The 23621-nt window shown below is 42.4% G+C and overlaps 1 protein-coding gene across 2 annotated transcripts in view; it reads right to left on the bottom strand.

Annotated features, from left to right (window-relative positions):
• The window catches only part of SLC9A4 (solute carrier family 9 member A4), a 39048-nt gene extending 16326 nt beyond the window's left edge, over positions 1-22722 (bottom strand). For both annotated transcript variants that reach the window (XM_087757789.1, XM_087757788.1), the window contains exons 1-6: positions 22387-22722; positions 18743-19206; positions 9745-10004; positions 6575-6792; positions 2210-2412; positions 1095-1181 (exon numbers count right to left, since the gene is read on the bottom strand). In XM_087757789.1, the coding sequence (XP_087613915.1) occupies positions 1095-1181; positions 2210-2412; positions 6575-6792; positions 9745-10004; positions 18743-19206; positions 22387-22648 (1494 nt within the window). In that variant the 5' untranslated portion in view covers positions 22649-22722. The remainder of the gene's footprint in view (positions 1-1094; positions 1182-2209; positions 2413-6574; positions 6793-9744; positions 10005-18742; positions 19207-22386) is intronic.
• Between the last annotated feature and the right edge of the window lie 899 nt (positions 22723-23621).

Genomic DNA, 23621 nt, shown 5'->3' with positions numbered 1-23621 from the left:
GGCCCAAGTAAAGGACTACGTCCAATGGAAAATGATACCAAACATCCAAATTGTTTGGTCCTCTTTGTCTACTGAGACCAAAAACTAAATTCTTGGGTCTGTCAACCAAGTTTCCGTTCTGCATGTGTGACCTCCCTGAGAGGGGCACAGGGCCAGGTACCGCACACCTTAATCTTTGCCTTGACCAACAAGTCCTTCGAGAATTTTACAAATTTTCATGAGACTGTTAAGTTCATCACTGCTAACTACCAGGATTTTCAGTCATCTTTTGTGTGTTTCTAGCATTATAGAAACAGACAGAAAAATGGCCAATTCTTACATACATATTTTTATAAGTGGTGCTTTTAAACGTAAATTCCTTTCAAAGTTAAGTGTAAAGGCTGAAATAGTAAGAATTAAATGCAATTCAAATTCAAATCAGTTGAGATGCTCTAATTTTGCTAATGTCTCTGCATGTGCTTAATTTTAAGGCACAGTGTTTCTGTTAATTTCAAACATATTCCCTATTGTGAAAATGAAAGCATGTACATATATTTTGTGTGGTGTTGTTAAGTCAGTTTGAGCAGCTTTCTGTTATTTTATATAATGGTAATTTGAAAGCTAAAGCAAATGTTTGAGAGGGGAAAAGATCATTACTCAGAATAACTTGAAACTACCTTTGCAGACCAATGGTTCAACTCATTTCAGTTCAATAAAATTTGATTAAAGACTTTTAAGGTGTCAATGTGCCTAGAACCAGTCAAAGGATGGCAACAAAGGTATCTGACAAATCTAGCTGGGAAGGATGACGAGTACATTTTGTAAACGCTACCTTTATGTTTCTGTCCTCCCATGGTCACAAGTATCATGAAGTAAGAACCCTGCTACACCATGACACTTGTGGTATAATATTATAATATGATAGTCACTATGAATATAAATAGATATCATATTTTAGAAAATTAGGCTTAAGGTTTCCTCCAAATGTTGTTAAAAGCATTCAGTGTCCAAATCCACTGAATGCAAGTGCTACCAAATGCTTCCCTCCGTCCAGCTCTTTTGGAATACCGTTTTTCTTCTTTTTAGGATACCAGCTACTGATACAAAAAACTTACTCGCACATGAATTTCTTCATTGATAGACTCCTTTTTGTTGGTCTTTTTAACATCTAGGTGTCTGACCAATGGTCCAATTGTTATTCCCTGCATTTGGAACAATGAGATGAAATGTTAAATATCATTTGGAAAAAACAGCAAGAAAGCAAAAGGATTTAATTTTAATCAATTAGGAAAGCTGTGTCTCAGACACAAGAATGATCTATTACTTGTATGGAGAGCTACAGAAGAGGATTAAAACTCAAAAACTTAAAAAAACACAGGGTTTTTTTAGGCGAGATTGTATTTATCAACGTGTTTTAAGTATGTAAAGTAACTGACTTATTGCCAGCCTTCTTCAAAATAGCACTCACTTGAAAGAAAACATTATCTTTGTGAGATTCTTACTTGAAAATTCTTACTTCAGCATTTTCAGAATTAAATATTTTGGGGTTTTTTTGTTTCACTTAGGAACCATTTTAAGCTGTTCCCAATTCTTTACTGCACTGCTACAGAATAGCATTTAAAAAGGGGAAATAGAAACAAAATGTTTTTTCTGTAACATTCTGGTAGAATCTAAGTGTCTAACCACAACTGCATAGTGCCCCATTGGCACCCTAGAGTATCTGAGATATTGATATGGGAAAATACAGAACATGGGATGCAAGACCTCCAGAAGATCAAGTTCTTCCAAGTACAAAATGTTCTCGTTTGGTCTCCAAGATGAATGAAGATGAAAGTAAAAAATTCAAAATCTTTCACAGAACAGACATATTTTTTCTGTTCAGTTTGAGATACACTGCTAGTAGAGAATGTGCTGAAGTGTAAAGTTAAAATGCTTCTTAATTTGGAAGCATTAAGAAGTGCATTTGGAGTGAACATGAGAGATTTTGGACACAAAGTGCCCTTTTCCCTGAATATTTTAGAAGACACAGGTTTTCAATACAGACTTTCTGAAAAAGTTATTTAATAATACCTAAAGAGCTCTGAAAGGGTAATTACACAGTGCAGTGCTAAATTTGGCCATAAAATACGATAGCTTGTCCTAGTTTAAGAGTAAATTCAATGCAGTCTTCACTATGAAGCTTTCAGTCACCTCTATTACATGAAAGAAATCCATTAAGAAATACACTTACCTGGATGAACACAGTGAAATATATAACTACAAGAGTAGCAGTAATGAACAATTTTTTTCTTGGGAAGAGATTCACTGGAAGCAAGAATGCAAGAGAGAAGCTGCTGGCTCCTCGAAGGCCACTGTAGGAAATAATGAGCTGGTCTTTGAAGGTAAAGGGATACGTTCGGAACTTGTTACTGATGTAGAAGAGAGCAAATACACCTAGGAAGGGAAAACCCACAACTATTATTAATCAAGTAGAAAAGGAAAATATTTAAAGCAAAACAACATCTTGGCTCAGGCAGCTATTGACAGGCCTTTCTTTTCAATTTTGGGTTCTTGTAGCTTCTCTTTGACCAACTGCTGAATCTGTTTTGTGTGAAATAATCTCCTAGAAAAGACTGTGGTTCCTAACTCCTTCAGGATTTAAATTCATTTATGCTGTTTGGAAGTGAGATTAGGGGAAGAGATTTACTTTCTATATTTATGTTGCACAGTTATTCTCCAAAGTATTCTGGAGACAAGACAAACCACTGGATGAGAGTTTTTCCTGTGCCTTCCCTTGCAATGTTTCCTGCTTTCTGCACAGTATCTGCCCAAAGTGTTTGAACAGTGCCTTACCAACAAGTCCTGTGGACAGGTTCACTGAAAGGTAAAGAGTAATAGCATTTTCATTTTTAATCCTCTGTCTTATTGTGTCTCTAATTCTCTGTTTATTTCTCAAATTTCTTTTTGCTTTTAATGAAAGTTAAAATTAATTAGACAGCCTGTGGCTGTGTAAGGACTGCAGCTTTTCTTTATAGAGTACATTTAGCAATTTGCTTGATTTACTCTTAATCTTCTTCATCTCCTATAAGAAGCATGTATTCTATGTTTTGTGTGGAAACTGTTAAATTACTGAAGTAAAAGCTGACAAGTGCTGGTAATTACTGGTGTTATTTTACACAGCTGTGACTGATAAACTCAGTGGACGATTATAGGGAAGGCCAGTAGCAGTGTCCTGTTATGTATGTTGCTGGATACCACTTTATATAAGACCTTTTTTGGCTACTTATAACTATGCTAGACATCAGCTACTCAAACTGAAACTGCGTATGTGAGTTATCACCCTCAGGCCAATTCTCTTTACTTTATTCAAGCTTCAGAGAAAATGATGTAATCATTTTAGGAAACAAATTTAGCAGAAAATATTTCAGCCTTCCTCTGGAAAGCTCTAGCACTCCCCTTGGTGTTTGAGAGAAGGATGGACCTGTGGCAGCAAAATAGCTTTTGTGTCAGGAGAGCACTTTTTCTGTCTTGATTGGAAGGATATTCCAATATGGACTCCAAAAGTAAGCCTTTAAAAACTTAGAGGCCATGCTTTGTCCAGGATTAGCAAGAAAATATTTAATTACTTTTTTTTTTGCTGTCAAGCCACAAGAATCATATCACCTCTACTGTTGAGTACTTGTGTCATCCCTATATAATAGAGCTGTTCAGATGCACGTACTTGAACCTTCACAGGTTTCCCCTTTCCTCTTTTTCCTCAGGTTAAATGCCTTCCTCCAGGGCTCCCAGGCTTAAAAGTCAAAGGTCTTGAAATGTGTATGGGCTTTGAGGGTCAAGCCAACATCTTCTTCCTGCTCTGGTATTCTTTTTGACTGAGGGATAAGCCACCTGACAGATTTAAGAAGTAGCACCTTAGTCTCAGATGTTTGATGCCAACACTTAGCTGGTTCCAAACGTTAGACTCAGAGTACTGTAGGCTGGAAAGGACTTTTGGAGGTCATGTAGTCCAAGTCCCTACTCAAAGCAGAGCTAATCAAATCAGGTTGCTCAAAGCTCCAGTCAAATCTTGAATGCCTTTAAGGATGCAGAGCTAGGCCACTGTTACAATATTGGACCACCCTCATGTGAAGTAATGTGTTCCTACTGTCTAATCAGAATTTCCCATGTTTTAGCTTGTGTCTGTTGCCTCTTGTTCTGTTGCTGTGCACCTCTGAGAAGTGTCTGGCTCCATCTTCTCTCTCTCCTCTGATCAGGTACTTGTAGAAAGTAATAAGATCTCTCCTGTGCCTTATCTTCCCCAGGCTCCATAGACTCAGCACTCTCAGACTCTCCTTGTATGTCCACTGCTCCAGCCTCAGACCAGGTTGGTGGCCTCTGTTGTACTTGATCCAGAACCTCCATGTCCTTCCTATGCTGGGGAGCCCAGAACTGGAGAGAACACTCTGGAGACAGCACACTATTCTACCAGTGCTGAAGAGAGGGGAAGAAACGTTTGGCTGGACCTACTGGCTACGCACTTGCTAATGTAGCCCAGGACACAGTTGGCCTTCTTTGTCACAAGGACATAATCCTGGCTTCTGTTCAACCTGTTGTCTACCAGGCCAGGTCCTTTTCTGCAGAGTTGCTTACTAGACTCCAGGCCTATACTGGTGCATGGAGTTATTCCAATCCACATGTAAGTCCTTGCATGTGCTCTTCTTGAACTTCATGAGCTTTCTGTCAGCCCTTTTCTCCAGGCTGTCCAGGTCGCTTTGAATGGAAGCCATCCAGAATATTGACTGGTCCCTGCAGTTTGGTGTCAGCCACAAACTTGCTCAGTGTGCACTCCACTCCATCCTCCAGGCCATTAATGAAGACACTGAAACAATATTGGTCCCTGTACTGAGCCCGGAGGGATGCCATTAGCCACCAGCTAGACCAGTATTTTGAGGCCAGCAGTCCAGCCAATTCCCTTCCCACATTATCAACCACTTCAATTGGCCAAAATCTGCTCTTTGAAGTGCAGGGTTGTAATTCTGCTGTTTGTCGGCTTCCTCACTCCTCTCAGGATCTTAGGATCCACAGTCTCATGGTCACTGCAGTTAAGGCTGCCCTCAGTCTTCATATCTTCAGCCATTTCTTCTTTGTGAGTGACAGAGAAGACAAAGCATATTCTCCAGCTGATTCATCAGCCAGTCTCCAGCAACCATCACTTGCCTTTTCCTCTCAGCCTCTTTTTGCCTTCCCCTTCAGGGCACAGCTGGCCCTGATGAATCAGCTGACAGTTCTTGTTCTTCCTCAATACCATAGCAGATGATGCAGGGCCAATGCCCAGAGCTCAAGCCTGGGCTTTGTTTGTAAAGGGAATATAGACAAGGGCTGAAGGCTGGAGGAGGTGGTGGCAGGTGGCCGATGTAGTTTTCTGCCCCACAGGATGCTCCAGAAGGGTGTCTTTAGATTATAAATGAAGCATGGTGGAACTAACCTACTCAGTTAGCCAAGATAGGTGCCTAAATTTCAGTGCTCAGAATATCTCCTCCAATGCCACCTGATGGAATATTTGGATTTCTCATTTTCCTTAAAAACATACATTTCTCTGAAAAATCCTACTGAAATTCAAAAAGAATGTTATTAAGATCGCCAGTTCAGGCAGTCAGAAGTTAAAAAAATATCAGAAATAAGGTTGCCTGCATAATTGTATTTTTGGCCCTCTCATGTGTACTACTTCCAAAACATCTTTCATTACAAAAGCATTGTTCACTCATATTTTTATCTAAATTTAAGTGACAAATAACAGTGGCTAAGTAGGGTGTGTTCCATAATTCATCACCTCTCCAGGAGTAAATGTGTTTGCTTTCTGTTGCAGCAGTTGTAACTTAACCTGATGCAGAATAGAGTATTATTTAGGAGAAGATGAGAAATTGTGTCCCACAGCTCGTGTGACATCATCTCTAAACTGCACTGCCCATGTTGGAGGAATCCCAGTCTTGCAGATTAGGGAGCAGGAGACCTTTGCAGGAATGGGGAGATACTGTGTGTAGAAATGGAATAATTTGAAACAGGCACTCTTTAGCAGTTTAAAACTTCAGAGTTGACTTGTGAGGAGCAGTAGCATAGTGTGGTTGGCCTAGATGCGGTATGAGGAAGGAAACAGAGTCCCTGTTCAGTTATCAGTGCTAATTTTCACCTTCCCTCTTTTTGAATGCCTCTGGCACTCCTGGCCCAGGACCTGTAGTGTTATAGCACCAGAAGTGTGGTGGTGTACATTATCTAATTAGTAAGTTAATTACAGTGTGCAATGAAATCATGAGCCCAGTTACCCAAGGGCATATAGTTAACTAAGATATAAGCATCTATATAGGCATAATCATGGTAATATTTTAATTTTGCTTAAAATATCTCATTCTCACCTAATCATAAAGTCTGTGCTTGGAGATTGGCATTCAAATTTTTGGGGGGCTTTTCCCCCCTTTTTCTCCACGTGTAGATTTGTGAAATTAATTTGTCAGTAATATAAGCCTAGTAAATCCGTTATTAAACTGGTTATGCCTGTCTGCACAAACTTTTCTAACATACCTTTGCACGAAAGGGTTTCTCTCAGAGGTGCAGAGAAGGTTGCCTGCAAAAGCTTACTTACTCAGTGTCCGCCAAACAAGGCAGAAGAGCAGAGTGAAGCAAATGAAGGCCCAGTTCCATTCGTGGTTTTTCCCCACTGTAGACACTCCCATGAACATGAAAATCAGGGTCTCGCTGACGCTGCTTAGCATCTTCATGAAATATTTTATTGTGGTATAGGAATTCTGGGAAACATTCTCCTCCACGTATTTTTTCATTGTCACTGCACACGCTGTCATCCTGTACCAGGCAAAACATCAGAGATCAGCCACAAACTGTTTTTCTTTTCATTTAAGAACAACCTCAGCCTTCATTACCTGCACTTTTCATCACCAGCCTCTGACCTTCCTAATATCAAGAAGCATTTTATTTCTTCAGTAACATCAGCTATTTCATTAGATAGAAGAGCATCTTCATTCAGCTTTACAAATCCATTTTGCACACAGGAAAAAGGAAGCAAACCAGTCAGCCTTCCTGATGAGAAAGTGAGGGTATCACGTTCGAGTTCAAAGTCCGTTTTATCCTGAATGCCTAACACACAGCCACCAAGCATCAAATATTTGAGTCTCAAACAAAGGGCAAGTCAGTTTTGTACCAGCCTACAGACGGATCGGTTAGAGGGACATAACCTCTTAGTGATCTTCTCCTTTGAGGTGGTGGTGGGAGAATATGGTGGTAGTCCTATGCCGGGGCTAAAGCTCCCAGCGGCTCCTTGCCAACTGGCTGGCAGATCAGCAGGGCTCGGGTAAGCTTCAGTGACTCTCCACCCACAGCAGCCCATTGCTATACAGCAGGGGGAAATTCAGTTACCCTACAGAGGTGTCCTTCCCCGCTTTTAGCTACCCAGGGTGTGGGGAATGTGCCTAAGGAAGCAACGGGATGTTTCCCACCTCTTCACTGTTAAAGGAAACTAGAGCTTTCTTCAGAGGCACCAGCAGCCACCCAGCACAGATGCTGATAACAATCACACGGCGCAGTAGTCTTTGAGCAGCCCTACTGAAGGCGATCTCCTCTTCCCCCCTTCATTTTCCATAGTCATAGGTAATAGACAGATTGAGTGCTATGCTAATAACATATTCCATCATCTATCTAGTTCTACTGATATTATTTTAGTCTTTGGGGGCTTCCTGTGATGATATTTTTCCAAACTTGTGAATTCAGAGAATACTGACTGTTCATTAAATAACCCTTCATCTAGTTTCTGCTCATTTAATTTCCACTGAAGAAATCTTAAGGGTATTCTGGTGGAACTGAGACATTTAGCGGGTCCAAGGACACTCTAAGACAAGGCCATTAGGCATTAATGTTTAATACTGTTGACTTTTAGAGACACGTGCGTAATAGACTTTCATGATCCAAGTGAAAAATGAATGAATTCCTCAATAATTCAGAAAGGTAACAGTAAGTTCCCATCCCTAAAACAAGCAATAATTTCCTTAATGAAGCAGTAAGAATAATAAATCCCAATTATATTAACATTCTTCTATTACTAATAATTTCAGCACTCTAATGAAAATAAGAAGCAAAAGAAATAAAGAGCTATGTAGTCTAGTGTAATAAAGAGGCAAGGAAGCAGTAGTTTGGGCAGTGCAGGTAGGAAAGAATCCATATGGTATTAGTGCTGACTACATAGTAGATCTAACCCTGCTCAACTAAAGTTGCCAGTCACCTCAATCAGAGTAAATGTGTTGGATATGCAAACCATAGTACAAGACTTGTCTGCTTTGTCTGATTGCTCAGAAAAACGTTTCTCCTGTCTAACTACTTATTTAATATGGTTAAATATTCACATAGTGCTTCCCAGGGCCATCCTGCAAAGGTTGTTTTTACAAAGCCAATTCTGCTCTGAAGCTGAACAAATTGGGGTTGTTCAGCCTGGAGAAGTGAAGGCTCCGGGGAGACCTTATTGCAGCCTTTCAATACTTAAAGGGGGCCTATAAGAAGGATGGGGACAAACTTTTTAGTAGCGCCTGTTGCGATAGGACAAGTGGTAATGGTTTTAAACTAAAAGTGGGTAGATTCAGACTAGATATAAGTAAGAAATTTTTTACAATGAGGGTGCTGAAACACTGAAACAGGTTGCCCAGAGAGGTGGTAGATGCCCCATCCCTGGAAACATTCAAGGTCAGGTTAGACGGGGCTCTGAGCAACCTGATCTCATTGAAGATGTCCCATGCAAGCTCAGAGCCAACACAGGCCATGCAAGGCTGCTGCCACCCACCAGCTGGGCACTGAGCCTGTGGCAGCCAGCAGCACTAGCTGGAGCATTTACCACCGTCAGGTTCTCATTTCTTTACACTTTACCCTGCTGAGGGGCTGTTTGGTGTGGTATCTTTGAAATTCACCTACCAGCAGTTTTCTCATAGAGAGTCTCACTTTCACCTCTATTCCTTCCTTTCTCTTCTGACTCCTTTCCTGCTGCCATCCTCTTTCCTTCCCACAATACTCACCCTCTCCACATTTACTGTGGTCGATAGACCTACCAGCTTTCTCTCTGCAGTGGGCATCCATGCCATCACAGCACTTTAAGGAAGCAGTCCCCAGCATTACAGCGGTATCAAGCTATCCTTATCACATCAAAATATGATCATCAATATCCATATACATGAGTATATGTATGTGTATGTGCTTCAGGTTCTCAGTTGTCTAGTTTTGCCCAGTTTCAGTTCCAGTGATGCTGTTCAGATGTAATGTAATTCCAGTAAATTGTGTTAGAGCTGATGTTCACAGCTGTATACAAAAGCAAGAACTTGGACGTTCTTTATTTGTTTTCCATACTCATTACTTTTCATCTCTTTTGTAATCCGATGGTGATACTGCTTAGAAATAAATACAGATACACTGATCAAATCATTCTCTCATTCTGATTATCTTATCAGAGGTAGCAGCCAGGTAGTGGCAGCACTAGTCATTTTACCCACAGGTTGAGATATTTTTTCCAATGGGCAGAAAACTAAAAAAATTTCAGAGCAGATATGCACTCCTCAATAGTACATCTATGCCTACACTGACTGTGGGTTTGCTTTTCCTAGTTACCGTGGCATTTTACAGATTCCTTAGAAGCCATCCACTGCAGATCTCTAGGCCGGAGACTGAAAATGCCTGTATTGTACCAACCTCAAGCAAACTACCTCCTCAAAACAATGCCACTTCCCTCAAGAGGGCATCCAAAAAGCCGTAAGAGATACTTACGCCAAAATGCCCGAGATGTAAAGGGTTTCAGCGGACAAGTATGACAGGTAGCTGAACATGAAGACCAGCAGGGGTTCGATAGCAGAAACGTTGTGGGTGAATCGAGTCATGAGCGCTGAAACAAATCCAAAGACGATGCCAAACAACACGCCACCCAGCCCCACGACGAAAAAGCGAGTGAAGCCAGCAAAGATGTCGATAAATTCGATTTCTTCATACCTGTGCATCTGGGTGAAGGCGATGAAGATGTTATACAAAACCTATGTGTGAAAATAAGGAGACAGCAGTCAGGCACCTTTCTGAACCTGGCAGGTTTACTCATTTCATGGGTGGGTGGGTGGGTGTGTATGTGTGTGTGTGTGTGTATGCATGTATATATATCTATATATGCGCCTGAAATTGCTTTAGACAGCTCAGCAAAGTAACAGTTGAAATCTCAGCTGGTTCTTAACAAGTCCCAGAATTAAGGGTCTGGTAAGTGTCCTGAAAAACAGCAAAAAAAAGAAGGGTAGGTGGTTATGTAATAAGAGTAAAACTCTGAGGGATCAAATGCAATTGAAGTAACCTAAAAATACTCATGCTTTTTTGTTTTCTGAAGGTAAACTTAATTATTGGTCTTTGTAGCAGATGTTGAAAGCCCAGCTGGGTACCTTACCAACCCCAGACTCTCCCCTCCACGTTCTCTTTCTGACTCAGGATGGGACAGGGCAGTGACTAAGAATCACACTTTTGATCTAAATCCCATTTAGGTTGTCTGTATGATCAGTAGACTGGACACACTTCATTAGATGGACTCTGGAATGTTAAATGTTTTTCAGTAGTACTTGACTCATAAAAATCTTGAAACATCATTGGGAATAGGAAAGGAAGCAGGAGAGGGAAGGGAAGGGAAGGGAAGGGAAGGGAAGGGAAGGGAAGGGAAGGGAAGGGAAGGGAAGGGAAGGGAAGGGAAGGGAAGGGAAGGGAAGGGAAGGGAAGGGAAGGCAAGGGAAGGGAAGGGAAGGGAAGGGAAGGGAAGGGAAGGGAAGGGAAGGGAAGGGAAGGGAAGGGAAGGGAAGGGAAGGGAAGGGAAGGGAAGGGAAGGGAAGGGAAGGGAAGGGAAGGGAAAAGGAAAATAGTAGCCTCAATTTCATATTGTCTCTGCCTAGGTAAATACAGCCTCTCTGTCCTCACACGTTTTGGGTTTGATGCCATTTAACCTCCTTCCCAGGAACTCTGTGTCAGTATCAAAGTGAGAACCAAAAGCTGTGGCACTCTAAATGGCCTAAAGACCCTTCACACATATATTTTGACTAGAAAGATTGAAATGACAAAAATAAAAAGAAAACACTGTCAGATTAGAAGAAAGACTGAATTCGCTACATTATATGATTTGGTTTCTAAAGAAAATTTCATTTAGTTTAGAGCAGATAAGTTTACCATACTTCTGTTATCAATAATTTCTTTTCTGCAGAAATTCGTGGTGAAAAATCTTCAGTGTATTCCACTTTCATTCATCTTTTAGAGACTCATAGAAAGTTTCCACAGTAATGAGTGGTGTAGTAATAAAAAGGTCTTAGAGGTTGCTGATCATCGGTTAACATTAAGTCCTGTCAGAGCTATTTACATGGAGTGTGTAACATACGAAAGTCACCTTTCAGTTTTCAAGAGAATTTGAGGAACACCTAAGGACACCAGCTCTCCAAAGCTGTTGCACCAAAGCATTAGTTCAAAAACACAAAACGGACCAAAATAATTTGCCTTATCTGGTTTTTTTTGGTCTTTCATCTTCATATAGTTAATTCCAGGAGGCTATTAAGAAGATTAAAGCAGATATTTGCAGGTAGAAGAGTCAAGCTCATTAGGATAATAATTATTCCCCAGCTACTATCTAATCTTAAATTGCTGCTGGGAACATATGACCTTGAGCGGTCACACAGCCTGTTCTCCAGGAGGTTCATTGCTAATATTTCTGGGGGACAGACAGAGCACAAGAAAATGTTTCATGTGAGAAAATACCCAGAGCTGCTTTTTCCTGAGGACTGTGTATGAAATTAAATTAGGCTCTTCAGTGGCAGGTAAGGAAAAGAGGGTTCATGTCTCCACAGTACAGAAACCTTACTGTACTTACTATATAACTTCTAATTACAAAACCTGTTTTCTCTCTGTTCCCCTTTTCTTGCAGACTTCAACTTCTTCCTAAGACTCACGATTCTTTATAAATGATACCAAGGCATGAATCTATGCTGACTTATGAATAAAGCAAATTATCCTCAGCAAAGTACTTCGTAAGTTTTTCTCTCTTTTTCTAGTTCCTAAAGTGTCTATATGATATAACCAAATTGGCATTAAAATGGAAATTATGGAAATATGGGGCTGGACCCACTTCTTAGGGAAGTCTGCTGCCTCCCTGGGGCCCAGGTTAAGGATGTGAAGAGAAGGCTTCCTACCCTGCTACGGCCCTCAGATAACTATCCATTATTGATTTTTCAGGTAGGCAGCGATGAAGTTGCAACAAGAAGTCCGAGGGCAATCAAGAGAGACTTCAGGACCTTGGGACGACTGGTTAAGGGATCAGGAGCACAAGTAGTGTTCTCCTCTGTCCTTCCAGTTGCAGGGAATGATGAGGGAAGACACAGAAAGAGCCAGCAGATCAATACCGGGCTCCGAGCCAGGTGTCATGAGCAGAATTTTGAGGTTTTTGATCATGGGTCAGTTTACACAACACCAGGCCTGCTGGCCACAGATGGGGTACACCTGTCTCAAAGGGGGAGAAGTATCCTAGCACAGGAGTTAGCAAGGATCATTGAAAGAGCTTTAAACTAGATTTGAAGGGGGAAAGGGATAAAACCAGGCTCGCTAGAGATAAGCCTGGGGGTGGCACGCTAATGTTTAAGGGACAGTGTGCTAGCAAGGTCCTTCAGTCTGCTGTCTCAGTGAAGGCAGGGGATGGAGATCCATGCGGCAGCAAAGACGCAGGGGTTATGGATGTGTTAGAAACCACAGAAGTGCCTGAGAATGGTCACATAGCAATTAGGGCTTCTTCCCCCAAAAAGGTGGTGGGATCAATAGCCCTGCTGAACTGCATCTACACCAATGCAGGCATCAGGGGCAACAAACAGGAGGAGCTGGAAGCCATTGTACAGCAGGAAAACTATGATATAGTTGCCATCATGGAAACATGGTGGGATGACTTGCACAACTGGAGTGCTGCAATGGACAGTTATAAACACTTCAGGAGGGACAGGCAAGGAAGGAGAGGCCGTGGGGTAGCCCTGTATGTTAGGGAGTGTTTTCTTTGTCTAGAGCTTAATGCTGGTGGCGATAAGGTCGAGTGTTTATAGGTAAGAACCAGGGGAAGGCCAGCAAGGCAGATATCTTGGTGGGAGTCTGTTATAGACCCCCAACGAGGATGAAGAGGCAGACAAAATATTCTGTAAGCAGCTGGGAGAAGTCTCACAAGCGCTAGCCCTTTTTCTCGTGGGGGACTTCAACTTACCAGATGTCTGCTGGAAATACAATACAGGAGAGAAGAAACAGTCTAGGAGGCTCCTGGAGTGTGTGGAAGATAACTTCGTGACACAGCTGGTGAGGGAGCCAACGAGGGAAGGCGCCCCACTGGACCTCTTGTTTGTGAACAGAGAAGGACTTGTGGGTGATGTGACAGCTGGAGGCTGTCTTGGGCATAGTGATCACAAAATGATAGAGTTTTCAATTCTTGGAGAAATAAGGAGGGGGGTCAACAGAACTGCCACCTTGGACTTCTGGAGGGCAGACTTTGACCTGTTTAGGAGCCTGGTTGACAGAGTCCCTTGGGAGGCAGTCCTGAAGGGCAAAGGAGTCCAGGAAGGCTGGACATTCTTCGAGAAGGAAAGCTTACAGGCACAGGAGCAGGCCGTCCCCATGTGCCAAAAGACAAGGCAGCAGGGGAGAAGACCGGCCTGGCTGAAGAGAGAGCTTTGGCTGGAACTCATGAAAAAAAGGAGAGTTTATGACCTTTGGAAAAACGGGCAGGCAACCACAAAGCTGTCATGAGATTATGCAGGGAGAAAACTAGAAGGGCCAAAGCCCAACTAGAACTTGATCTGGTTACTGCCGTAAAAGACCATAAAAAATGTTTCTACAAATACAATAGCAACAAAAGGAGGGCTAAGGAGAATCTCCATCCTTTATTGGATGTGGGGGAAAACATAGTGACAAAGGATGAGGAAAAGGATGAGGTACTTAATGCTTTCATTGCCTCAGTCTTTAATAGTTAGACCAGTTGTTCTCAAGGTACCCAGCTCATTCTTGGAGCAGAATGAAGCCCCCATAATCCAAGGGGAAATGGTTAGTGAGCTGCCACACCACTTTTTTTAGACATACACAAGTCTATGGGGCCAGACGGGATCCACCCAAGGGTACTGAGGGAGCTGGTGGAAGTGCTCACCAAGCCACTTTCCATCATGTATCAGCAGTCCTGGCTAACCAGGAGGTCCCAGTTGACTGGCAGCTAGCAAATATGACGCCCATCTACAAGAAAGGTCGGAAGGAGGATCTGGGGAACTACAGGCCTGTCAGTCTGACATCAGTGTCAGGGAAGGTTATGGAGCAGATCATCCTGAGTGCCATCATGTAGCACATTCAGGACAACCAGGTGATCAGGCCTAGTCAGCATGGGTTTATGAAAGGCAGGTCCTGCTTGACTAACCAGGTCTCTTTCTATGACAAGGTGACCCACTCAGTGGATGAGGGAAAGGCTGTGGATGTTGTCTACCTGGACTTCAGTAAAGCCTCTGACACCATTTCCCACAGCATTCTCCTGGACAAACTGGCTGCTCATGGCTTGGATGGGCGTACACTTCTCTGGGTAAAAATCTGGCTGGATGGCTGGGCCCAAAGAGTTGTGGTGAATGGAGTTAAGTCCAGTTGATGGCCAGTCACAAGTGGTGTTTCCCAGGGCTCAGTATTGGGGCCAGTTCTGTTTAATATCTTTATCAATGATCTGGATGAGGGGATTGAGTGCACCCTCAGTAAGTTTGCAGACAACACCAAGTTGGGTGGGAGTGTTGACCTGCTGGAGGGTAGGAAGGCTCTACAGCGGGATCTGGACAAGCTGGATCGATGGGCTGAGGCCAACTGTATGAGGTTCAACAAGGCTAAGTGCCGGGTCCTGCACTTGGGTCACAACAACCCCATGCAATGCTACAGGCTTGGGGAAGAGTGGCTGGAGAGCTGCCTGGTGGAAAAGGACCTGGGGATGTTGGTCAACAGCCAGCTGAATATGATCCAGCAGTGTGCCCAGGTGGCCAAGAAGGCCAATAGCATCCTGGCTTGTATCAGAAATAGTGTGGCCAGCAGGACTAGGGAAGTGATCGTCCCCCTGTACTCGGCACTGCTGAGGCTGCACCTCGAGTCCTGTGTTCAGTTTTGGGCCCCTCACTACAAGTAAGACATTGAGGTGCTGGAGTGTGTCCAAAGAAGGGCAACAAAGCTGGTGAAGGGTCTAGAGTATGAGTCTTACGAGGAGTGGCCGAGGGAGCTGGGGTTGTTTAGTCTGGAGAAGAGGAGGCTGAGGGGAGACCTCATTGCTCTCTACAACTACCTGAAAGGAGGTTATAGTGAGGTGGGGGTCGGTTTCTCATCTCAAGTAACAAGCAGTAGGACAAGAGGAAATGGCCTCAAGTTGCACCAGAAGAGGTTTATATTCGATATTAGGAAAAACTTCTTCACCGAAAGTGTAGTCAGGCATTGGAACAGGCTGCCCAGGGAAGTGGTTGAGTCCCCATCCCTGGAGGTATTTAAAAGACGTGTAGATGTGGTACTTAGGGCCATGGTTTAGTGGTGGACTTGACAGTGCTAAGTTAACGGTCGGACTTGATGATCTTAAAGGTCTTTTCCAACCTAAATGATTCTATTCTATTCTATGAAATAGACATAATTTCCATTTTTTGTAACATGCTTTGTGGGAGTAAACTGTCCTGTACGATATCCTGCACTGCGTCATTCAAGTAAGACTCCATGTAACTGCTGCTTGGCTAAGTTACATTGCAGTGTTTATGCCAGTAAATGGAGTACTATAATTCTGTATATGGTAGGAAAGCCTGAATCAGCTTAGGATGCCTTTGTTCACTCAAAAAGAAGGGATGGATTGATAGTTGGCCTCATTTAACAACTCTGAGAATGTCAGGCTTTGGGTTTTTTGGAGGGGACATTACCGTGTAGTGGTGTACCACTGGGTGGCTGTTAGTGCCAGGGAGAGGAAGAGAAAGCGTGACACTGTCGCCCACAGGGGACCTCCCCAGGGACTGGTCCCTGCTCTGGCTGTCCATATGATACAAACATTGCACATACCATCCACACCAGAAGCATTGAAAAAAAGATTTTCAAGTAACTGCCTTAACCACCAGCACAGGCAGCCTTGATAACTCCTTCTTTCCACCCTGATAACTCTTTCTGACCACATGCATTTAATTTTACTCTAAACACAGCGGATCAACTTCAACAGCAGGAGCGGAGAATATCTCCATCCTCCTTTCTAGCACCCATACATCCCAGTGGTCAAAGCCTTCCTCAGTGACACCAGAGAGCTAAATTCAGATCTCCTCAAATAAAGAAATTAATTTTACTTGAATCTCCATCGTTCAGTAGATTTCTTTAACTGTTCTGCTACTGCTTACAAAGAAGAGAGAGCACCATTAGAGAAAATAGTCACTGCCACTTCATTCTGAGTACAGCATGATGTATAGGTGTTCTCAGTGTTTCTAAAATCAGGCCTCAGAGATGAAGTAGTCAGGGGAAATACTCCGTTTCCTGATGCACACAGGTGCACAGCTCCTGTTGAGACAGAAATGGTCTGTGTATATGCGGGAGCAGAGCTTCAGATGCCTGAAACACTTTGCAGCAAAATCAGTATCCTCCACCTGTGTTTAGGTTTGAATGAAATCTGCACTGGATTTACCATCACTGTTTTGAACAGGGCTTTGGAACTCCACTAATATATGATACATGCTAGGACCAGTCCTGTTGCTGTCTGCACTGTTCTAATGCTAACAGTCTGCTCAGAAGCAACTGGGAAAAGAAACAATTAACAGGACCTGGAGCCTTCTTGTTCCATCCAAGGACATGGCCCTACTGAGGAGAATGGGAAAAGCTACAAGCGGGTAAAAAGGGTAAATTATCCACTTTTGCCCCAGTCCCTTAACTCAAAGGCGTAACTCCTAAATCATCATTCTAATTCCACAGTCTGTTATTTTGTGATTTTTTTATACCAGGATATTGAACTAGATATAGGAGAGGGAGCTATTGTTGCCTCAAATGTAATACACAAGTTCAGCAAAATTCATACCAGTTTTTCCTGCTGGGGAAAAAAATGTTCAAGCTGATAAGCAGGCTGAGGGTGTGTGGGGCAAAGGGAACTCACAGTGGTGTAGCCAACACTCCCCGTGGGCAGCCCTTTCATCTCTTTTGCTAACACACCTAGTGCTGCTGAGGAATGCCTTAAATACCACTGTTTTTAAAGGTTTTCTGTCACTACACATTTATGCTGTAACAGGATCCTGACTGAAAGCTCATGTAAATACCATCGTGAGTTGGACCCACATCATAAATAACAGCTGGGAACAAAGGAAAGGCAAGGTAGAGAGCCAGTCAAAAAAAGGATGAAACAAGCTCTTCCAGAGTGAGGAAGAGGTATTACTTTGATTTCTGCACTTGAAGGAACCAAAAAAACAAGTGGAAGTGATAGAGGCATTGGGGATTTTTTGTTACAACTATAACACATAAGCAGTTTGCATGTAAAGTTAAGTAACATTTCTCCCTTAGTTCTACATCAGCCCTACATCTCCGATTCACCAAGAGGAAGGATTTATGATCAATAGGCTGTGGCTGCAAGAAATGACTTCATTCCTTTCCCTTTTCGCATTACTCGTAAACTGCACTTCTCCCATGAAGCCTTTCAGCAATGAACTCTGTACAGATTTTACAAGTCCAAGTTGTGCTGTATCTCATGTATAACAGTATGTGAATAGTTTTCATGTGTTTTAGATTCCAGTGATTTAAATTCTGTAAAGATCTTATCTAGCAAAACTCCTTAACCTGCAGTTAACTTGCAGCACATGACCAGTCCTGTTGGTTTCTGAGCAATGAATTTCCTGCTTGAAATTTCTTCCTTGAAATACACGCATGTTCTAAGTGTTTTTGTCAATTGTAGTTTACAGCTAGAATTTCAGGTTGCTCCAAGTTTTAGCAGAACTAATGAGAAAAAGGCAAAAGTATTAGCAAAAGGAACTCTGTAAAAACACGTGTTTCCTAATTAAAAAAAAAAAGAAAAAAAAAAAACAAAAAAAAACCACAAAACCAACAAACAAAATCTCTCTTATTCCAGAAGCATTGTGTCTGGACACTTGAGATAAGACAGCCAAGAAAGGTGAACATTTGTCAGATGTCAGTTTTTTTACTGATAGAAACAAAGTTATGCAAAGTTATTAGTGGCTTTTGGAATTCCTGTCTAAGGTCTCTGGGGAACTTCCTAGAAGGGACTGGAGGAAGCAGTGCAGCCTCCAGAGGTTGTCCACATCTGGCTTTTTTTTTTTTTGGCAGAGGGCTCTCTGAGGCATGTGACAAGGCAGGGTCTCCTGTATTGCTAGCCCTGCTGCCTTCAGTCTTTAAGCAGTACAATTCTCTGTTTATTTGCTTGCACAACGTCAAAAACATTCCTAGGTCTTAGACTGATCCTACCAGCAAAATCAGATGTAGCTTATCCCTTCACTTCAGTGAATGTAAGAGCAAGATGTGATGTCTAATGTGTATGTGTATGCTTCCCTCTTCCAGCAGCTCTAAAACAATATGTTTTTGAAAGAGTTAATATAAGATGCAATCTTGACATATATTAAAATTATTTCTGTGTAATGGAATGGAGTATCCGTAAAATAAATAACCTATCTAGGATCTCCTTAGAGCTGCTCTTGTCCTGTGCCCAATAACCCTGCAAGCCAAAAGAACCCAAAGAGGGGAAGACAAGGAGTGGAAAGAAACTCACCACAGTTATGCCATCATTTAGCAATGACTCTCCGAAGATCATCATGTAAAGCTGCTCATTAACAGAGGCTTCTTCAAAAACTACCAGAGCTGCCACAGGATCCACAGCTGAAATCATGCTGCCGAAGAGCAGGTTCTGCAGCAGGTTCAGGTCAGTTAGACCAAAGGCTTCTATCTGGCAGACTCCGTAGAGGGAGAGGCCAATCCCAAATGAGTTTAGCAGAGATCCCAGCACAGACCACCACAGGATGGACCCAAAGTTTTCAAAAAATGGGCGAGTTGGCATGAAATAACCCTCCTCCAGGACAATGGGTGGAAGGAGATACAAGAAGTAAATACTTGTGGTCATCACCGGTGGAGATTTGTGATCAGAAGCAAAGATGATCACTCCTACTAGTGCTCCAGTGGCAATCAGAATGCAGCTTTCGGGCATGAGTCTTGGTAATCGGTGATAGAGATGGAAACCTTGAATAAAACATTAGGGTATTATTCAAATTTAAATTATCCTGACGTCAGACAGATATTTTGCCTGCCTTTGAATACTTTGTCTTCAGACAGCCAGGTTTTGGTCTTAGCATTATGAGTGTAAAAACAGCCAGTACGGTTCCCTTCAAAATTAAACATTCCCAGACTTGTATCACTAAAGAAGGAGAAGAGTTTGGCCATGAATCTCTTCTCTTCCCACTCCCCAGCTCTCGATTTCTGAGCAAGTGTGCCTTAGTCTAAGCTACACTTCTAGGAATGCAGAAACGTCTTTGAAAAGGTACACCATAATTTGGAAATAAAATATTCTTCAAGAATCCTTGCTGCCCAACCACTACTGCCACGTCTCTGAGGCTCAGTATTGTCCCTCCATCTCAAAGAGACCTCTATCCCCAGCTGCATGTTCGAATACAGCTACCCCCAGTGCTGAGAATTGTCCCTGACTGCAGAGCTCCTGCTGGATTTGGGCCGACCAGGAACCTGGAGAAGCCCAAGGGAGCAGGGAGCAGCTCAGATGCCATGGCCTGCTCAGCTCTCTCCACTTCCAGCACTCCCCTGAAACATTGCATGGACCCCAGGTGATCCACAGACAGAGGGAGTGAGTACTCACGAACAACAAAATATCCGAAGCAGCAGGAATCAAGCCACAGTAACATAAGGCTTTGTACAAGCTGATTTACCTTGCTTTTCTGGGAAAACTGCTTTTCCTACATAAGGTAAACAACATTTTGTAAAGAACCTTATGGGTTACTTTACTGAAACAAAATGAGTGATTTCAGCAGAGCTGAAAGAACTACCAGCAGCCACCAAATATCTAAGAAAATAATGCATCCTAAGGGATACTTTTTCCTCACTAGAATAAAGGCTGAGTCTACACTAGCAAATTAAGCCAGCCAAAGACTTTTCCGAACAGAAAAGTTCAGCTTGCATCCATGCAACCAAATTCTCTTCCCTGCCCCAGCAAGAAGTGGTCACATCCAAACTTGTGGGAACAGACCCTGGCCCACAGTCTGCCTGGGCACTGCCTGGGAGAAGGCTTGTCGAGGGCCTCTGGGCCAGAGCTGAGAAGGAGCACACCAACACTGTTGAGGTATGGACAGTCACACACGGCTTCCTGACAGGTTGCTTGTTAGTTGACAAGCATAGATGTAGCCAAGCTGTTTCACAGAGAAAGGGCTATGCCTACCATATAAATGTTGTGGGTGTGAATCTCCTCCTGCCTGCCTTGATGCAACTGCATCATCCTACTGCAACTGCATTCATACAATTCTTCCCATTTGACATGAATACTGATACCAATACTAAGATAATGTCTAGCAATGGCTCATCTAGTTGCTATACCAGGAACTGTGTAATCATATTGAAAATGAGAGATGCTACTCTCATTTCTACTAGAAAGGTAAGGAATTTTTCAGAATTTCCAAGAATGAGAATGAGGCAGACTAAGAAACCTATAAATTCAATGGCTGTGTCTCAATGCTTGAAGCTAGGTCAACCTTCATCCCATAACTCTAGAAGCTAATGCCATGACTGCATTTCTGTGACTCTCGAATTATCAGTGTTCAAAAATAAAGGAAAATAAAAATATTTTTATGAAATTTTAAATAATTTATTTAGGACACTATTTGCTTTTACCAAAAAGTGTGTTAAGATCATAACTCTATTCATCTCCTTTTTTAAATAAAAAAATCATGTTCAAGTCTTCTGTCAGTTTTACAGAATAAGGGGATTATTTTGCCTTTCAAGATCTCAGAATGTTTCCCACCCTGAAATCTTGAAATCCAGAAAGATGATAATACCTGAATAAAACACTGAAGATTTTTAACAGTTTGGAAATCTTCTTCCCTGGGTAACCAGATTATTCAGACTAACTCTTTCTTCCAAGTAGATCTGAAGTCAGCAGCTCCACAGTTTTCATCAAAAATAATATTATTTTAAAACTCCCAGCTAAGGAACAGGTCTGCTTGGGAGGCATCACACAGTTCTTCTAAAGTATCTATTTCTTGCTCGAGATAAGAATATTGAGTAGATGTGCCATATGGCAAGTCCGGTGCTTTTATGGATGATGAACAAAGAAATTGATCAGTATGCTCACGGCTAACACACTCTGCTGATACCATAAAAACAAATTTGATTTGTGAAAAATTTTATTATTATTTTAGCAATGAAGAGGGTTTTTTTATAGGAATTGGATTGAGATCATCAGCTATTATGAAACTGGCAAATCATGGTCAGTGGTAACAATTTTTGTCAATTATGTGACTATGACATGAAAAATATTTATCTTCAGGCCACCTCCAGAAAATCATCAGTCCCACCTACCAGCCTCTTCTATAGTAATGTTTGAAAATCCCATGGAAAGATCAAAAGGACAGGGAGATCATATGTGTATAGCTCTTCACATTATTACCATTTTCTTCATTTATTTGATATTGGTGCATTAATTCTGAATGGTCAAAATAATTTGAGCCCAGCCATGCAAATGTGTAAGACACATGGTGAGCCATTTTTGCTATGTCATTTTCAGTCCCTACTTCTCCATGAGTTGTCTTTCTTCAGGTACCTACACGGAGCTCTAATAGACGTTAGATGCATTGGTATGTATTCAAAAGGCACTTACCCTAGATTTCTGAAGACCTACACCCTCTTACACCACTCTCAGTCCCTCTCCTCTGGTATTACTTTCTGAGCAGCTTTAAACAGCAAATGCAGAACAAAGACTCATAGGGAAATGTTTCTTATTATTCACACAACGGAAGAATTCTTCCCACTTTTCTCCCCCAAATTCAATACGCTTGAAGTCTCAGTCTGGTGTTACTGATTTCTACAGCTGTGGCAGGTAGTAAATTCTGATATCTTGTGATGTTTAAAGTCTAGAAAAAGGGATGGACAGCACTGCGTAGGGGAGCTCCGTTGCTACTCACTAGCATAGACAACCCAAGAGACAGGAGGGTTAGAGGTCATATATTTACTTAAGTAAGCTGGAAGCATTCAGAGGTGGAATTTTGTCATTGTCATGGTAATGAACACACCTGTTCTTCTGAGGACAGAAGCTGTAAAAACAATCCCAGTTACAAAAATGCATGGAAGATATTTGGTTGCATGATATGTTTTTAACTTCTTGCCAAGGTAGGACGACCCAAGATCCCGTTTTCTACTTACCTATTTTTGCAAGAGAGGCAAGGAGGATCCAAAGAGTGACTTCATAGGGAATTTGCACATAGTCATAGTCCACTGTGAATACATGTAGCCTCATATCTCGTGAAGAGCCAACAGCACCCCCGTGATCAGGTTCATAGTGAGGCAAGAAACTCTTGCTCAGGTTGGGCTCATCCACACGAGCAGCAGCAGAACGGCATACCAGACTCGACAGCAACAGCAACCAGTTCAAAAGCTTTGCATGTGCAAGCGCGGAAGAGCCCATGTCTGGGGCTGTGACTTTTTTATTACAGATATAGCATATAGTGGGTGCATGAAGATATGCAACACTCACTCCTGTTGATTCGCGCTGCTCATAGCCACGGATGCTTCCTCCTCAGGGCTGCTTCATTTCCCTGTTAGAGGTAATTTTAAAAGCCCTAATGTGCCTGTCCTGTTCCTTGTGTTACAGACGGAGCTGGAGTTTGAATGAAGATACTGGTTCTGCAGGTTCCTCCAACCCAGATAAACCCTGGCCACAGCATCACCCTGTTAAGGAATAAAAAGCCCTTTCCAACTACATTATTTATCCAGCCACTCTGATTTTTTTTTTTCCCCCACTGTCAAAGAAAAAAAAAAAAAGAAGCCACAAGGCACACCAAAGGCACACCATTCAGGCGGCAAGTGCAGCACAGAGTTAGTAGCATCAGGTGGGAGAGACAGTGGCACCCTGCGCAGGGAGGAGAGCCTGCTCCACACCTTCCTCCCTGCCCTCCCTGCCCGCCTGCCTCCCCGCGCAGCGGGCACCTCGGGTCCCACGCTTGGCACTGCTCACCTGGTAACAAAACTACTCGGTGTGTCAATAAATGGACTCTGCGGGGCTTACGGTAGGGACATCTGGTGGAAGACCACACAAATTACAGTCTCGTTTAGAAATGTGTTCTCTCTCTTAAATGCATGTATGTAACTTAGCACATTATGAAAAGAGAAAGAGTCACATGACGTGCCTAAAACTGGATGTTGAGTTGTCTTGTATTTAACATTTGTTTTACTCCTGCCAGCAAGGCATTCATTGCACAACCAAATAATCCTTCTCCAACAAGGCATTCGCCATTATGGAATTTTTTTTTAAAAGGTCAGCCTCTTCTCTCCTCCACAAAAACTGTGTTAGGATAACAAAGTGTGCAAACATAGTACTGCTGATCAGAAGCTGCTAAAGCCTGTATTACATACATTAGAAGTGAGTAAATTTAATTTAC

The sequence above is a fragment of the Nipponia nippon genome, unplaced genomic scaffold, assembly GCF_047370975.1.
Source record: "Nipponia nippon isolate SJK-2023a ecotype South Korea unplaced genomic scaffold, ASM4737097v1 scaffold_2, whole genome shotgun sequence".
NCBI lineage: Eukaryota > Metazoa > Chordata > Aves > Pelecaniformes > Threskiornithidae > Nipponia > Nipponia nippon.
Note: the sequence above shows the minus strand (reverse complement) of the source record. Positions and strands in the feature narration are given on the sequence as shown.